This window comes from Ahaetulla prasina, chromosome 4 (genome assembly GCF_028640845.1).
Source record: "Ahaetulla prasina isolate Xishuangbanna chromosome 4, ASM2864084v1, whole genome shotgun sequence".
Lineage (NCBI taxonomy): Eukaryota > Metazoa > Chordata > Lepidosauria > Squamata > Colubridae > Ahaetulla > Ahaetulla prasina.
In genome coordinates, this window is record NC_080542.1 from 22,444,644 (window position 1) to 22,462,583 (window position 17,940).

General features: G+C 46.6%; 1 protein-coding gene across 2 annotated transcripts in view; it reads right to left on the minus strand.

The window, feature by feature from the left end:
- Positions 1-1,210: 1,210 nt before the first annotated feature.
- SPHK2 (sphingosine kinase 2) overlaps positions 1,211-17,940 on the minus strand; it is a 46,085-nt gene continuing 29,355 nt past the window's right edge. For both annotated transcript variants that reach the window (XM_058180708.1, XM_058180707.1), the window contains 3 exons: positions 17,248-17,342; positions 12,156-12,271; positions 1,211-4,934 (listed from right to left, as the gene is read on the minus strand). In XM_058180708.1, the coding sequence (XP_058036691.1) occupies positions 3,917-4,934; positions 12,156-12,271; positions 17,248-17,342 (1,229 nt within the window). In that variant the 3' untranslated portion in view covers positions 1,211-3,916. The remainder of the gene's footprint in view (positions 4,935-12,155; positions 12,272-17,247; positions 17,343-17,940) is intronic.

The window sequence follows — 17,940 nt, forward strand, 5'->3', positions numbered from 1 at the left end:
TCATTGGACACCCAAATGGGATAAACTGTTTTCAAAGAATATCTTAGGGGAAGCAGATTCCATGTTCCACACCAGTGTTTCTCAAATCTTGCCAACTTCAAGATGGGCGGACTTCAACTCCCAGAATTCTCCAGCCAGCCCTTCTGACTGGGGAATATAGGAAGTAGAAGTCCACATGTCTTCAAGCTGCTAAGGTCGAGAAACACTACCTCAAATCTATCCTCAATCTCTCCATGTTGATGGGAATGTTTTCTAGTGATGGTGCAACCACATTTGGAAGGGTAGAGCTACAACCCTCTCTGAAATCAAGAATCCCATAAAGTCTCATGGAGAAGTATAACTCAATTCAGCTAGCAGCTCCAACAAGAAAGGATGGGGATGAAGGGGCCAAACACCAGCGCCCCATTATTCCCAAAGCAGTTTTTACAAATAATTCACGGTAACTATTCAACCCGTTTTCATAGCCAGGCTCAAGCTAAGGAACTTTTGTGCATTGTGCAATATTATTTATAAGTATCATTTCAGTTGCTAAAGAGCAACAAGCAGCAGAGTGGCTTAATATGCTGCCCATGAGGTTAGTAACAACCATAGTCTTTAAAAAGGGGAGAAGAGGGGTTTCATCCATGGGAAGGACATGCTCCAACTTGTCACCTGGAGTCCAACAGCAGTGACTTCTGCCATCATATTCCCAATGTCATAGATTTTTGTTGGTCGTATTTTGAAGACCTCTCTACATGGTCTAGGAAAGAGAGTGATTCAGACTAGCATTAATCCTTTCTTTCCCCTTGCACCAAGCTTATCTGTTAGCAGAAAACCAAAGCATCAGTTAGAATGCAATTTGAAAAGGAGGAAATTGTGATGGCATTCAGAAATGGGGTATACCAACCAGTTTTGCAACTGTTTGAAGTTACAACAGAGTTCGAAGAAGCTAGCTGCGATCCAGATTTCAAGTTCTAACACCTGCCCCCCCCCCGTCCCAAGATCATGTGATTGTATTATGAGCACTTACAACCAGCCATTTAGTCATTTGCAAAATCCTGCAGTCATGTGACCACAATTTATATCATATTTGCTGAAAACCAGCCTTTATTTCCAGCTTCTGGGCAAAAAAAACCCCAAACCCCCCCTCCCCCACAAAAACCCCCAGCCATAGCAAATAACGGCTTTGCTTAACAACCATGGCATTCATTTAACAATCTCCATCAAAAAAGATTGTGATCGTGTGGTAATCCAATTTATGACTATTACAACTGAAATTGAGGGGTCATTTACAGTCCTAAGTCCAGGACTACATGTATGGGTCACTCCCCACCCGGAAACTCCATATTTTGCTAGGTTTGCTTCACTTCCAGCAAGCACTTCCTAAAATTAAGGAAGGGAAGTTGTAATTTTGTTCCTCCTCCTGCTGCTGCTGATGTTTAACAAAGACACCCCTCCCACAATCTACCTTTGATCAATGGATCCAAATCTACTTTCTGCTCCTCCTTGCTATAAACCCAGCAGTATCAGGATGCTTGTAACTGAGGAAAGTACAAAGTCACACTATGATTACTCCATGGTGGTAGTGGGAGAGTAAGGAAGTTGATGGCTATTCTTTGCTAGATACTTTCAACTGGACCGTACATAGCTTCCTATCTGGGATGTTTTAATTTAGATATATTTTTTTTTGCACGATGGAAGGATTGAACTCGAGAGGCCTAAATGCCTAAGCTTCTATGATTTGGTTAATGAAATATATCCCAAGGTATCAGCTTCTAGCCTTGTCCCCTTCTTTTTATGGGCCAGATTCTGTGCTTTCGTAACTGCCCTTTCTCTTTACTCCGTCGTCTTTTTTGCCCGTTCATTCACTTACATGCTTTCTTCCAGTTTGGACCTTGATGACAGAGCCGAGAAAGGCCAGAGCCATAGGACACGTCTGAATTTGTATGGTAGATGTCCAAAAAGGAGAAGGAGAAAGTCTCATGCCTTCACATTTCTCTTTCCCAATGTTTACAGAATAACCCACGCTCAAATCAATGAAGGACAAAGGTTGACTCCGGGTGTATTTATGTCCACGCAGTCTTCTTGGAAACATTATAGAAGTAGTTTGCTGTTTTTCTCCCAGGTTCAGGATATTTTTCCAGCTTTCCTACAGTTTTGGCTTTCCAAGGTGGCCTCTTACTAAAGTATTAATCAGGCACTCCTGCTCAGCTTTTTGAGATCAGCCAGTTTCTACTAAACTTGGCATAGAACCTGAAGCCAGTCAAGATCCAGTCTTAAGCAATTACTTGCTTTAGGAATTATCATTGTATGAACTTGGGAAAAGTTGGACAAGGGAGATGTTAACCAACTTGATCTCCTGGTTTGAAATTAGTTACAACAGAGAAAGAGAGAGGGAAAACACACATTATACGCGTTGCCTCATATGCAGACACTTATCTATTACAGTTTTTGGATCCTTTAATTTCTTGTTAGCCCCCACATGGTGGGGAGGGGAAAAGCAGCCACCTTAGCACAATTCTTCCCACAAGAAAAATCCAGTTACATTCATCCAGTGTATTCCTCAAATGAAGCCACCTTCAAGTCATGATATGAAAGAGAGATAGTACTTCAAGCTCCCTCTAGCATACCATAAGCTGATTAGAAATCAACAATTGTAGGTTTCAGAAAACAGGGTACTCTTCCTTTCCTTATATGGCTTTGGTCATCCATGGAGAGAAGAATAACAGGACCACCCAAGCGCAACCCCCTATAAACCAGGAGAGAAGACAAAACAATTGGCCTTAATTAACCTCTCTGAACAAAACAGAGAACAAAACACTCCAACAAACAGTGTTTAGCAAGCCATCTGGTACATTCAACGTCCAGTTTCAGGTGCATTCCCCGACCTGCATTTAGGCTGGGAAGCCAGGGGGAAACTGTGGTCTTCAAATATTGTCCATTTGCCCCAGCCCATATGACCAGCAATTAGGGATGGGTTTGTAGTCCACCAATATTTGGAGGGACCTAAGTTTCCCAACTCCAGTTTATACGGAGGATAGGTAGCTTATCAAGAGTGCATGTCAAAAGTGCAACCATCAGGGCCTCTACAGTAAATGAGCCTGCCTTGCTCAGTCCCCATCCACTAGGTCTTATAAAATGTGAGCAAAAGGTGGATAAGACCTTGGAATAGGAAGGAGACTGACTGGCCATTTGGAGAAATGGGACAGGAGAATTCCGTTTCACCAGTGGAACCTAAAGTTTTACTTAAATGCAAAATCCAGTGTTTTAAATCAAGTGCTGAAAAAACCAGGCTAATTTCAGTTCCAAGGACTAAAGGACAGAGGGAGCTTTAGTGTTCAATTCTTCTGGGACTTCTTGAGCTAAACAACCATCCTGGCCCTACAGCTTTAAATAAACCAGGATTTTTAAGGGACTGGCAAAAATATAGGGCAGATAGATGGCTGCTCTCTGTCTCCAACCTTCAATAGTGAGAAAGGCTATTGCCAAGGTGCCTCTAAGCCCTACAGGAAGAGCTAACTTAGGGTTGGAAAAGTATGAAAGAAAGAAATGCTGGGTGGAATGATGGAAACCCCAGGTGGAAAATTGAGGCATTAAAAATACATATAAGGGTTCTACATTTGTGTTCCACATCACTCAAACCAACAGACTTGGAGCCCAGTAGCTTCTGAGTGATGGAAAATCTTGAGGTGGCCTGTCCAGGTGTTGAATTGAAAGAAGGAAGTCATCCTTCAGATTATTGCATCTCTTGGAAAGCAATGGTTAAATCACTCTAGATGCATTAATTAGGATATCCGATATGTGCGCTCAAATGCCTAGAAGGGTAATTTTAAGTCACTTTAAGCAGCTTGCCCTCTAGTGGTTGGAGAACAGCTAGAAGGAAAACACGTGTCTAATTAGAATTGTTAAGTCTCTGTAAGAGAATTAACACAACCCATCAGAAGGTAGTCAGCTTAGACTGGTTGATCCCAGTAACTAAGTTGGCAATCCCGTGATGGATCTGTCCCTGAATGGGTCCATATTCCACCCTTTCCCCATCAATGGTGATGATTCCCTTTTGAGTGAGAGGCTCTATGCGGAAAGCTCGGACAGGGAGGTGCGTAAAATAAGGATTCTCATGGTCCAAATGAGTGCCTTTCTCCATAGCTAAGAAGAGGCGAATCATGGTTGCACGGGAGATGCCTGCCCTGACGAAGCAAAGATGGATAAGACCATCATTAAAGCCAGCGTTGGGCATGGTGAAGAGATCTGCCCCTAAGTGAGTCTGGTAAATGGCCAACACCAGCACAAAATCATCTTCCACTGTCACCCAGGACTTGGGCACCGGTTGTCCAAGCGGGGCCAGAAAGTCATCCAAAGGGCCGTGCATTTGCCGGACAGAAGGCAACCGGTTTGGTAGAACTTTGGGTAGATCAGTAGGCTGGGACTCCTTGTCTACCGTCACTTCTGATAGGGTTTCAAAACTGAAGTTGGATGCTTGGAAGCTGGAAGAAGAAGGCGGGGAGCTGGGTGAGGGAGTGGGCTCCTCAGCTGACTCCATCTCATGATAGCAGAAGGCTTGGCGCTCCTCACAAAGGCCCATATCGGAGACTGTGCGGTGGAGGGGCAGGCGTTGGAAGGGAAGGCTCCCATTGGCGGCTACGGTGATACTGCGCAAAATTGGCCGATGAGTTGCACAACCAATAGCAGGAAGGTAAGAGAGTCGACCCCGGTAAGTGTTGAGGGAAACTAGGCGAACCATAGTCCCAAAAGTGAACCGAACTGGGCCCATGTGCCGATACTTCTCACTTTCGATGTCTACATCTGAAATGAAGCCCCAGGCCACACTCAGGATAGAGAAGACACGGGCGCCTGATGTGGTGGTGACGGAGACCAGGTCCAAGGGAGAAACTGCCCCATGGCAGAGCAGAAGGGTGCAGTTTGTCAGCAGCTCCTGGCCCAAGACTTGCTCAAACCTGGACAATGGGACAAAAAAACCAAAAACAAAACAGAGACTAATGAATAATGAAAACTGCTTAGAGTCACGTGCTGAGTGGATGGCAATCCAATCCATCAATCTCCATCTCTTCGGAAGAGCTAAAAAGGGCAGGATAGCATCAGTCACTAAGCATTCAGAAACAATATATAAGTAGTCATCAACGTACGACCAAAATTTTTGTTGCTAAGGGAGAAACTTGTTAAATGAGTTTTGACCCATTTCACCACCGTTCTTGCCACAGTTGTTAAGTGAATCACTGTAGTTGTTGAGTTAGTAACATGGTTGTTCAGTGAATCTGGCCTCCCCATTGACTTTGCTTGTCAGAAGGATGCAAAAAGTGATCATGTGACCCTGGGATACTGTGGCCATCTTAAATATGAGTCAGTTGCCAAGCATCTGAATTCTGAATGTATGACCATGGGGATGCTGCAACGTTCATGTGAAAAACAGTCAAAAGTCACTTTTTTCAATAACCCTGAACAGTCACTAAGCAAACGGTTATAATTGAAGACTACCTGTGCAGGAAATCTACTTTTACCTGCAAATTTAGGAAATAAACTAGGTGGACAATCATTTTACAACTGGAGTTGCAACCCCCTTGGAGTTTTAACTTTGTTTTTATCTTCTGGACCAGAGGTCGGGTTGGAGACCCCAGTTCTGGAGGGCTACCTGCAGACATGGCAATGGTCACTGACCTATATAATTAAACATTTGTCATAATATCTGATTCAGACGATATACAGGTAGTCCTCAACTTACAACAGTTCATTTAGTGACTGTTCAAAGTTACAATGGCAATGAGAAAAAGTGACTTATGGCAGTTTTTCACACTTATGGCCTTTGTAGCATCCCCATGGTCATGTGATCAAAATTCAGATGTTGGCAACTGGTTCATACTTACGACTGTTGCTATGTCCCAAGGTTGTGTGATCCCCTTTTACGCCCTTCTCATAAGAGAAGTTAATGGGAGAGCCAGATTCACTTAACAACCATGTCACTAACTTATCAACTGCAGAGATTCATTTAAAAACTGTTGTAAAGATTGTAAAATGGGGCAAAACTCACTTAACAAATATCTCACTTAACAAACAAAATTATGAGGCTCAGTTGTGGTCATACATCGAGGACTACCTGTATCAATTGCTGATACTTCTCAAGACATACAACCTATAAAGGTAAAAGGGAGAAACATGGGGAGAAACAGGCTCAAACTCAACCCCTCCAAGACTGAGTGGCTGTGGATGCCGGCATCCCGGTACAGTCAGCTGCAACCGCGGCTGACTGTTGGGGGCGAGTCATTGGCCCCGATGGAGAGGGTGCGCAATCTGGGTGTTCTCCTGGATGGACGGTTGTCTTTTGAAGAACACTTAGCGACCGTCTCCAGGAGAGCTTTTTACCAGGTTCGCCTGGTCCGCCAGTTGCGTCCCTTTCTAGACCGGGATGCCTTATGCACGGTCACTCACGCCCTCGTCACTTCGCGCCTGGACTACTGCAATGCTCTCTACATGGGGCTCCCCTTGAGGTGCACCCGGAGACTACAGTTGGTTCAGAATGCGGCCGCGCGGGTGATAGAGGGAGCCACTCGTGGCTCCCATATAACATCGATCCTGCGCAGGCTGCACTGGCTACCTGTGGTTTTCCGAGTGCACTTCAAGGTGTTGGTTACCACCTTTAAAGCGCTCCATGGCATAGGACCGGGATATCTTCGGGACCGCCTTCTGTTACCACATGCCTCCCACCGGCGATGCGCTCCCATAGAGGGTCTTCTCAGGGTGCCGTCAGCCAAACAGTGTAGGCTGGCGACCCCCAGGAGAGCCTTCTCTGTGGGCGCACCTACCCTCTGGAACGAGCTTCCCCAGGACTTGACAACTTCCTGACCTCCGGACCTTTCGCGAGCTGAAGACATATCTATTCTTTTGAGCAGGACTGGCTTAAATAGGGTTTTTAAATATGGATTTTATTGGGGTTTATTTTTTATATTTTGTATGGTATTTTAAATTTAGGCTATTTTGAATAAGTTTTTTAAAATGTGTTTTATTGTAATATATTGTATTATTTTATTTGCCTGTTCACTGCCCTGAGTCCTTCGGGAGAAGGGCGGTATACAAATTAAATAATAATAATAATAATAATAATAATAATAATAATAATAATAATAATAATAATAATAATAATAATAATAATTATTATTATTATTATTATTAAAAGGTTCCCCTCGCACATGTGTGCTAGTTGTTCTAACTCTATGGGGCGGTGCTCATCTCCATTTCAAAGCAGAAGACTCAGCGCTGTCCGAAGACGTCTCCGTGGCCATGTGGCCAGCATGACTAAACGCCAAAAGTGCACGGAACATTGTTACCTTCCCACCAAAAGTGGTCCCTATTTTTCTACTCGCATTTTTTACATGCTTTTTGAACTGCTAGGTTGGCAGAAGCTGGGACAAGTAACAGGAGCTCACTCTGTTACGTGGCATTAAGGATTGGAATTGCTGAACTGCTGACCTTTCGATCGACAAGCTCAGGGTCTTAGCCACTGAGCCACCACGTCCCTGTCCATATCCCTACAGAGAGAGAAACCTGCCTTGAATTATTCATTCCTGTCTCATATGCACTGGGAGGTTGTTATTATTATTTATTAGTAAATAAGAGACTTTCAAAATTCCAGATCTCAGAAACAATTGCCATGTGTGTACTGAAAAGGTAGATCTTCCTTTGGAGGGGGCCACTTAAGCCTGTATGAGCTTTTTCTATTCAAATCTACAGGAATAATTTTTATTATTAAACTGCTCAGAGTCACTTAGTTAAGATGGATCATGTAAAAATGTGATAAATAAATAAATGCATGGAGGTTAGGACCAACATTTTCATTCTTTTTGACTTGAGAGGAGAGTTGACTAAATTACAAGGGAAATGTGAAAACGTTAAATTTTTATAGGATGTGGTGGCTCAGTGGCTAAGACACTGAGCTTGTCAATCAAAGGTTGGCAGTTCAGCAGTTCGAATCCCTAGTGCCGCATAATGGGGTGAGCTCCCGTTATTTGTCCCAGCTTCTGCCAACATAGTAGTTCAAAAGCACGTAAAAAATGCAAGTAGAAAAATAGGGACCACCTTTGGATCAAGCTCAACTTCTGGTAACACACTTTTTCTTGGCTACATTTCAGAAGTGGGATGTTGTTGTTTTTTTTAATTTATATCCCGCCCTTCTCCGAAGACTCAGGGCGGCTTACAATGTGTTAAACAATAGTCTTCATCCATTTGTATATTATATACAAAGTCAACTTTTATTGCCTCCAACAATCTGGGTCTTCATTTTACCTACCTTATAAAGAATGGAAGGCTGAGTCAACCTTGGGCCTAGTGGGACTTGAACTTGCAGTAATTGCAAGCAGCTGTGTTAATAACAGACAGACTTAGTCTGCTGAGCCACCAGAGGCCCCAGAGGTTATTGTCTTCATCCTGGATCCTCTTTGAACCTTCTAACCTTCAGCACTGCTATTTCATAGCAATCTCCCACCCAAGTAGGAGCCAGGCCTGACCCTGATTAGCTAATGATCCAAGACATGATCAGCAGGTATTATTGCTCACTGTCAAGGTCCTTACAAGTTATTAGGAGGGTGAAACATGGGTGGAGCTTTGCAGGACAGAAACTTAGTAAATTATTATGATGTACATTACCCCACACCACAAAGCAGGCCAATTGATGTAAGTGCTCCTCTCTGCCCTAATAAATGCAAATGTATCTTCTCAAACAGGCCACTTTTATCTAATTAATTATGGGACTAGTTTCAAAGTCATGTCCTCCGAGGAGCTGAGAGGGATGAAGCGCCGGAGAAGACGCCTAGAGAGTTCCTGGAGGTCTAGCCGTTCGGAAGCTGATCGGACACTAGTGAAGTCCTATACTAGGGCTTACCTAGTGGCATTGAGGGAAGCGAGGCGTAGCTACGCCTCCTCCCTCATTGCATCGGCAGATAACCGCCCAGCCGCCCTGTTTCGGGTGACTCGCTCCCTCCTACACCAGGGGGAGCGGGATGACCCGTTGCAGGGACGTGCTGAGGAGTTTAACGGTTATCTATACGATAAAATCGTTCAGCTTCGGGATGGTCTGGACCAAAATTGCGGTGACGCGGGTGAGACGGCTGAGGGTGGTCTTGGTGACATTTTATGGGATGAGTTTGACCCTGTGGCTCCCGAGGACATGGACAGGTTGTTGGGTAGGTTGAATGCCACCACGTGTTTACTGGACCCGTGCCCCTCCTGGTTGGTGCTGGCCACTCAGGAGGTGACACGAGGCTGGCTCCAGGCAATTACGAGTGCTTCCTTGGTGGAGGGAGTCTTCCCGGCCGCCTTGAAAGAGGCGGTGGTGAGACCCCTCCTCAAGAAGCCTTCCCTGGACCCGGCTGTTTTAGGTAATTATCGTCCGGTCTCCAACCTTCGCTTTGCGGCGAAGGTTGTAGAGAGTATGGTGGCATATCAGCTTCCCTTACACCTGGATGAAACTGTCTATCTAGACCCGTTCCAGTCCGGCTTCCGGCCCGGTTACAGCACTGAGACGGCTTTGGTCGCGTTGGTGGATGATCTCTGGAGGGCCAGGGATAGGGGATGCTCCTCTGCCCTGGTCCTATTAGACCTCTCAGCGGCTTTCGATACCATCGATCATGGTATCCTGCTGCGCCGGTTGGGGGGATTGGGAGTGGGAGGCACCGTTTATCGGTGGTTCTCCTATCTCTCCGATCGGTCGCAGACAGTGTTGACAGGGGGGCAGAGGTCGGCTCCGAGGCGTCTCACTTGTGGGGTGCCGCAGGGGTCGATCCTCTCGCCCCTTCTGTTCAACATCTATATGAAGCCGCTGGGTGAGATCATCAGTGGCTTCGGTGTGAGGTACCAGCTGTACGCTGATGACACCCAGCTGTACTTTTCACACGGGCCACCCCAGCGAAGCTATCAGTGTTGTCCCGGTGCTTGGAGGCCGTCACGGGTCTGGATGGGGAGAAACAGGCTCAAGCTCAATCCTCCAAGACAGAGTGGCTGTGGATGCCGGCATCTCGGTACAGTCAGCTGAGTCCTCGGCTGACTGTTGGGGCAGTCATTGGCCCCGATGGAAGGGTGCGCAACTTGGGCGTCCTCCTGGATGAGCGGCTGTCTTTGAAGATCATTTGACGGCCGTCTCCAGGAGAGCTTTTACCAGGTTCGCCTGGTGCGCCAGTTGCGCCCCTTTCTAGACCGGGATGCCCTATGCACGGTCACTCACGCCCTCGTGACGTCTCGCCTGGATTACTGCAATGCTCTCTACATGGGGCTCCCCTTGAAGGGCATCCGGAGGCTGCAGTTAGTTCAGAATGCGGCTGCGCGGGTTATAGAGGGAGCCCCTCGTGGCTCCCGTATGACACCAATCCTGCGCAGGCTGCACCGGCTACCTGTGGCCTTCCGGGTGCGCTTCAAGGTTTTGGTAACCACCTTCAAAGCGCTCCATGGCATAGGGCCGGGTTACTTACGGGACCGCCTACTGCTACCAAATACCTCTCACCGACCCATGCGCTCTCACAGAGAGGGACTCCTCAGGGTGCCGTCAGCTAGGCAGTGTCGTCTGGCGACGCCCAGGGGAAGGGCCTTCTCTGTGGGGGCTCCCACCCTCTGGAACGAACTCCCCCCAGGACTCCGTCAACTTCCGGACCTCCGAACCTTCCGTCGCGAGCTCAAGACACATCTATTCATCTGTGCAGGACTGGCTTAGATTTTAAATTTTAGGGGTTTTAAATTGGTTTTAATATTTATATTTCTATTTTTAATAATTGGGCATTAGAATAAGTTTTTTAATGATTATTTTAATTTGTATATAAATGTTTTATATGCCTGTGAACCGCCCTGAGTCCTTCGGGAGATAGGGTGGTATACAAATATGAATAATAAATAAATAAATAATAAATGTCCTGCAAGCATTGCTTGTGAATTGCAAGCAAACAGAAGCTGAAAGTTGCATGGGAAGGAAGAAGACTCTGTGCATGCTCTCTGATACTTTTGCATGGTTTAGTTTCACCTGTCCAAGAACTGAACCTTACAGAACACAAGATTCAATGTTGCTACTTTCTGGCTAGAGTCACTGGGCTAAATGCAAGGCTAAGATCATGGTGGGCAATGACCACCCCTTCCCAGGATTTTAGAACAGAACACAGAAACAGAATTGGAATGGATCTTGGAGGCTTTCTAGTCCTGCTCAGGCAGGAAACCCTACACCATTTCAGACAAACGGTTATCCAATCTCTTCTTTAAAATCTCCAGTGTTGGAGCAGCCACAACTTCTGCAGGCAAGTCGTTCCACTGATTAATTATTCTGACTGGCAGGAAATTTCTCCTTAGTTCTAAGTTGCTTCTCTCCTTGATTAGTTTCTATCCATTGATTCTTGTCCTGCCCTCGGGTGCTTTGGCTTGACTCCCTCTTCTTTGTGGCAACCCCTGAGATGTTGGAACACTATCATGTCACCCCTAATCCTTCTTTTCATTAAACTAGACATATCAAATTCCAGCAACCGTTCTTTATGTTTTAGCCTCCACTTCCCTAATCATTTCATTGCTCTTCTCGGCATTCTTTCTAGAGTTTCAACTTCTTTTTCTACATTGTGATGACCAAAACTAGATGCAGTATTGCAAGTGTGGTCTAACATGTCACGTGATCTTGATTCTATCCCTCTGTTAATGCAATTTACGACTGCATTGGGTTTTTGGGCAGCTGCAGCACACCGCTGGCTCATATTTAAGTGACTGTCCACTAGGACTCCAAGACCTATTGAACCAGGTACCACCCATACTATACCTGTGCATTTAGTTTTTCTTGCCTAAATGTAGAACCTTACATTTCTCACCACTGAATTTCATTTTGTTAGATAGTACCCAATGTTCAAGTGTGTTAAGATTCTTCTGTGTCTTAAGTCTAGCTTCTGGAGCAGAGGTCTGCAATCTTGGCAACTTTAAGTCTTATAGACTTCAAGGAATTCTGGGACTTGAAGTCCACAAGTCTTAAAGTTGCCAAGGTTGCAGACCTCTGTTCTGGAGCGTTGGCTATTTCGGCCAGCTTGGTGTCGTCTGCAAATTCGATGAGTTTCCCATCTACCCCCTCATCCAAATGATTGATGAAAATGTTGAAGACCTAAGACAGAGTCTTGTGGTACCACACTGCCTACATTTAGGGAGGCTTTCTCACTTACCCAGCACTACAATTAATAGCAGCTGCCACAGCATTCCCAGATCCGCAGGGAAGAATTCCAAGAGGCATTTTAATTGCTTCCTCCCAGTCAGGACGTTCCATCAAACCGTTAATAACCTGAAAGGAAAAGAGAGAAGGGTGAATACAGGTAGTCCTCGACTTATGACTGGTCACTTAGTGATTGTTCGAAACAATGACCTATCTAGGGGTACTTATGATCCAAATTCAAAGTTACAATGGTTGTTCTTCCCAGTCACACGACCACACTTTGGGCACTTACCAAATCTGGGCCACACTTACAGTCATTTGCAGTGCCCTCTGATTCACATGACCACATTTTACAAGGGTTTTGTGAAAGCAGGTATTTACTTCTGGTTTTCTGCAAAACCAGCCCAATACAAACCCATTCAGATTTTATGAAAAAGTTCATAGAATTGTGTGACCATTATGACTTACAACCATAATGAGGAGGCTTCCATTCATTCAAGGACTGTACTTCTCATGTGCAGCTCTTCATCTAAAAGCCAGAGCAGCCCATCCAAGCAAGTAGGAAATCTAGCACACTTTTAAATGTTCTTCCAAAGAATCCTAGAGTTTACAAAAAATCCCATTTTTGTAAAAAAAACAACAACCCAAAATGCTGCTCAACCAACAAGATTCCAAAAAAGCAACGTTATTCTCTGCTGCGGATATGCAAAAATCCAGGGCATCTTTCCCTGATCTCATGCCCTTCCATTACATGTAGCCGTCAACATGATTACTCAGTTAACAATCATTCAAAATTATTATGGGGCTGAAAAAAATAAGATCTGTCCTCACACTTATGACTGTTGCAACATCCCCACGGTCACATGATCAAAGTTCATGAGCTTAGTAACTGGCATGTATTTACAATAGCTGCACAGTTCCAGGGCCACATGATGCCACTGAGGATTTTCCCAGCGGAGTTTCTGACAAGCAAAGTTAATGGGGGAGGCTGGATTTACTTGACTGCGTGATTCATTTAATGATGGGAGCAGAAAAAGATTGTAAAATTGGGAACAATTCCAGATTGCTTAGAGATGGAATTTCTGGTCCCAATTGTGGTTTATAAGTCAAGGACTTCCTGTACATGGAAATTAAAATCCAACATATATGGAAGGTACCAATTGAGGAAAGGATGAGCTAACGTAGCAAAAATCTGTCTCAGGAATAAGTCACTATTTATATATGATCTCTGGCTAATTTGTCTGCCCATGCACTACATAGTTAAAACCAGCTGGCTTGGGAATTCTGGGAGTTGAAGTCTTCCAGGCTTAAAGTTGCCAAGGTTGGAAACCCCTGGTTTAAACATAAAAGCCAACAAGACATACTAGTAGATAGAAAATGCCGGAGAGGTGGCATGCGAGGAAGAAGAATCTTTGGGGTTTTGTACACAGGTTTTTTTAATAAGGGTTTTTTAAAGGGGGGGAGGGAAGCGACGGGGGGGGGGAACCCGTCGGGGAGGGTTAGTCCAGTCCCGGGGTCTGTCCATGGCGTTTTATCTGGTCCGAGGGAGGGGGGTGAGGGGTTCGTCCCAGACGTAGAGGTTGGCCCCATCTGTACGGTAAGTGGGAGGGGCAGATATGGCGGAAGCAAGGGGCCGTATCATTTTCCGGGAGCACGGACTCGCTGTTTAAAAGCGATAACGTGCTCCGGTCCCTTAGTTCTTACCCGTTCCCCAGAAGGTCAGGATCCCCAGGGCCAGGGCCTTCGGCTGATGTTGTGTAATGCCCAGTCCGTGGTTAATAAGGCCCCCCTGATTTGTGATCATATTCGGGGGGAGTCTGCGGACTTTATGGGCATTACGGAGTCCTAGCTGGGCGCAGAAGGGGGTGTGCCCCTGGTTGAACTGTGCCCGCCGGGTTTTCGAGCATTCCATCAGCCAAGGGCCCAGGGTAGGGGTGGCAGGGTGGCGGTTGTGATGAGAGAGTCTGGAGCCGAGAGAGTCCATTGTGCCTCAGATAGCCGGTTGTGAATCCCTTCTTGTGAAGTGGGGCCATAAGAATCAGATGGGTCTTTTGATCGCGTACCTGGCTCCTTGCTACGTGACTACAGCCCTGCCTGAGCTGCTTGAGGTGCTTGCCGGGGTGGCGATTGAGATCCCCAGACTCTTGGTCATGGGTGACTTCAATCTGCCATTGGCCGGCTTGTCGTCGACGGTGGTTCAGGAGTTCCAGGCTTCCATGACGGCCTTGGACCTGATCCAAGTAACTGATGGCCCTACACACACGGGGGGGTCCACACTGGACTTGATTTTTATCTCTGGACAGTGGTTCAATGATCTGGTCTTAGGGGATTTAGTGACGACACCGGTGTCATGGACAGATCATTTTCTCCTCCGCCTAGACTTTCAGACCGCCGCTCATCACCGCAGGGAGACGGAGCCAATGTGTTGGTTCCGTCCCAGGCGCCTGATGGACCCCGAGAGGTTCCTGATGGAGCTTGGGCCATTTCCTGAGGATCTTGCCCACGGCATGACTGAAGAACTAGTTGCGGCCTGGGAACAGGCCGTGTCTGGGGCTTTGGACCGTGTCGTGCCTTTGCGGCCTCTGACCCGGCATAGATCTCAATTGGCTCCTTGGTTCTCTGAGGAGCTGAGAGAGATGAAACGCCGGAGAAGACGCCTAGAGAGTACCTGGAGGTCCAGCCGTTCCGAGGCTGATCGGACACTAGTTAGGTCTTTCTTGAAAGCCTACCTAGTGGCACTGAGGGTGGCGAAACGTTCCTATGTTTCCACCCTCATTGCGTCGGCAGATAACCACCCGGCTGCCCTGTTTCGGGTGACCCGTTCCCTTCTACACCAAGGGGGACGGGATGACCCCTTGCAGGGACGTGCTGAGGAGTTTAGTGGTTATCTATACTAAATCGTTCAGCTTTGGGATAGTTTGGACCAAGATTGTGATGATCCGGATGAGATGACTGAGACACGTCTTGTTGATGTTGTTTGGGATGAGTTTGATTCTGTGGCTCCCGAGGACATGGACAGGTTGCTGGGGAGGTTACATGCCACTACATGTTTACTGGACCCGTGTCCCTCCTGGCTGGTGCTGGCCACTCGGGAGGTGACACGAGGCTGGCTCCGGGGAATTATAAATGCTTCTTTGTTGGAGGGGGTCTTTCCCGCCGCCTTGAAAGAGGCCCTGGTGAGACCCCTCCTTAAGAAGCCTTCCCTGGACCCAGCTATTTTGGGTAATTATCGTCCGGTCTCCAACCTTTGCTTTGTGGCGAAGGTTGTAGAGAGTGTGGTGGCATGGCAGCTTCCCCAGTACCTGGATGAAGCTGTCTATTTGGACCCGTTCCAGTCCGGCTTCCGGTCCGGGTATAGCACGGAGACAGCTTTGGTCGCATTGGTGGATGACCTCTGGAGGGCCAGGGATAGGGGTTCTTCCTCTGCCCTGGTCCTGTTAGATCTTTCAGCGGCTTTCGATACCATCGACCATGGTATCCTGCTGCGCCGGTTGGAGGGTTTGGGAGTGGGAGGCACTGTTTATCAGTGGTTCTCCTCCTATCTCTCTGACCGGTCGCAGACGGTGTTGACAGCAGGGCAGAGATCGACCGCGAGGCGCCTCACTTGTGGGGTGCCTCAGGGGTCGATTCTCTCACCTCTCCTGTTCAACATCTACATGAAGCCGTTGTGCGAGGTCATCAGTGGCTTCGGGGTGGGTTATCAGCTGTACGCTGATGACACTCAGCTGTACTTTTCCACCTTGGGCCACCCCAACGAAGCTGTCGAAGTGCTGTCCCGTTGCCTGGAGGCCGTACGGGTCTGGATGGGGAGAAACAGACTCAGACTCAATCCATCCAAGACGGAGTGGCTGTGGATGCCGGCACCCCGGTACAGCCAGCTGCAACCGCGGCTGTCTGTTGGGGGCGAGTCACTGGCCCCAACAGAGAGGGTACGCAACTTGGGTGTTCTCCTGGATGGACGGCTGTCGTTTGAAGACCATTTGGCGGCCGTCTCCAGGAGAGCCTTTTACCAGGTTCGCCTGGTTCGCCAGTTGCGCCCCTTTCTGGACCGGGATGCCTTATGCACAGTCACTCATGCTCTCGTCACTTCTCGTCTGGATTATTGCAATGCTCTCTACATGGGGCTACCCCTGAAGTGCACTCGGAGGCTCCAGTTAGTCCAGAATGCGGCTGCGCGGGTGATTGAGGGAGCTCCACGGTGCTCCCGGGTAACACCGCTCCTGCGCAGTCTGCACTGGCTACCTGTGGTCTTTCGGGTGCGCTTCAAGGTTTTGGTTACCACTTTCAAAGCGCTCCATGGCTTAGGGCCCGGGTACTTACGGGACCGCCTGCTGTTACCTTATGCCTCCCATCGACCCGTACGCTCTCACAGAGAGGGTCTTCTCAGGGTGCCGTCCGCCAAGCAATGTCGGCTGGCGGCCCCCAGGGGAAGGGCCTTCTCTGTTGGAGCACCTACCCTCTGGAACGAACTTCCCCCCGGTTTGCGCCAAATATCTGACCTTCGGACCTTTCGCCGGGAATTAAAAACTTATTTATTTATCCAAGCGGGACTGGCCTGATTTTTAAATTTTTAAAAATTTTTAAATTTTAATTTTGTAATTTTATATGGGGTATTTTTAGGTTGGGTCAATTGACGGTTTTAATTCGGCCATTATCGAATATGTATTTTAAATTGATATTTTAACTTTGTATATTTTACTGTTTTTTATTTTGTGGCTGTACACCGCCCTGAGTCCTTCGGGAGAAGGGCGATATAAAAGTTTAAATAAATAAATAAATAAATAAATAAAAGTACAGAACAAAATCCAGGAAATTACCATTTTCTCAATTAGCCTCTTTTTCCCCCTCACTCCTACTTTACACATTGTCACAACTATCTTTAAATTTTTATCTTGGCCATGAAGACATGTTAGTTGGAGGTGAAGACAGAAGATGGAAGTAAAGAGGTCGTTTCTTCTCCAAATCCCACCCAAATAAACCGGAGGGTTTTATTTTTTTTCAGTTTTAAGGGAAGCAACAAAGGAGATCTACAAGTAACCAGAAGTGAGCCTGAGCAGATGAGAGAACTATGGATTGCCTTCTTGTTGTGGTGGTTTGAAGGATACCTCATGAAGGAGTCCGTCTCCTGAAATGGCCACAATGCCATCCCATTCATCTAAAGAGATGCTCTGCACCAGCTCCCGGGCATGGTTCTGTCTCTCTGAGGAAGACAAAGACAGGCATAAAATTAAGTAGCTGAGCTCCAACTCTTGTTTTCTGACCTGACAGCCTGCTTCAGTGGCTGGCCTCCTGGAGACAACTGTGACTTGTCTTCTGTGACAAGGAAGTGGCTATTTATAAGTATATGGAACAAAGACGCTGTTGCATTAATTACTGAATGGTTAAAGTTATTGCACAAAGTGGCATGTGACTGGTGCTGCAGATGAAAATCGGGGGCTATAAAGTAAATGGCTGCAATTTCCACATTTTGGTGAATAATTAATTCTAATCATATTTCAGTGATTATGCAAAGTTTGGGTGAGGTGCTTTGTGTTTATGACTTTAGGTGCAATATCAGCAGCAGGAAGCATAATTTATTCTCAGTGGTACAGAACGCTGGAGAGACGGACAGAAGCAGAAGGAAAATTGTGTTTCTTTAAAGGTTTCTTAAGGGAAGGCTTGGCTGGAGAAATATTTCCCCCACACACACACAAAAAACCCTCACAGCTTCCCCACTTTTGTACAAGTGTCCTTATGGACACCCCTGTTCTTAAATGTTGCAAGATCTTCATGTTTACTTAGTAAAACTTAGTACATTC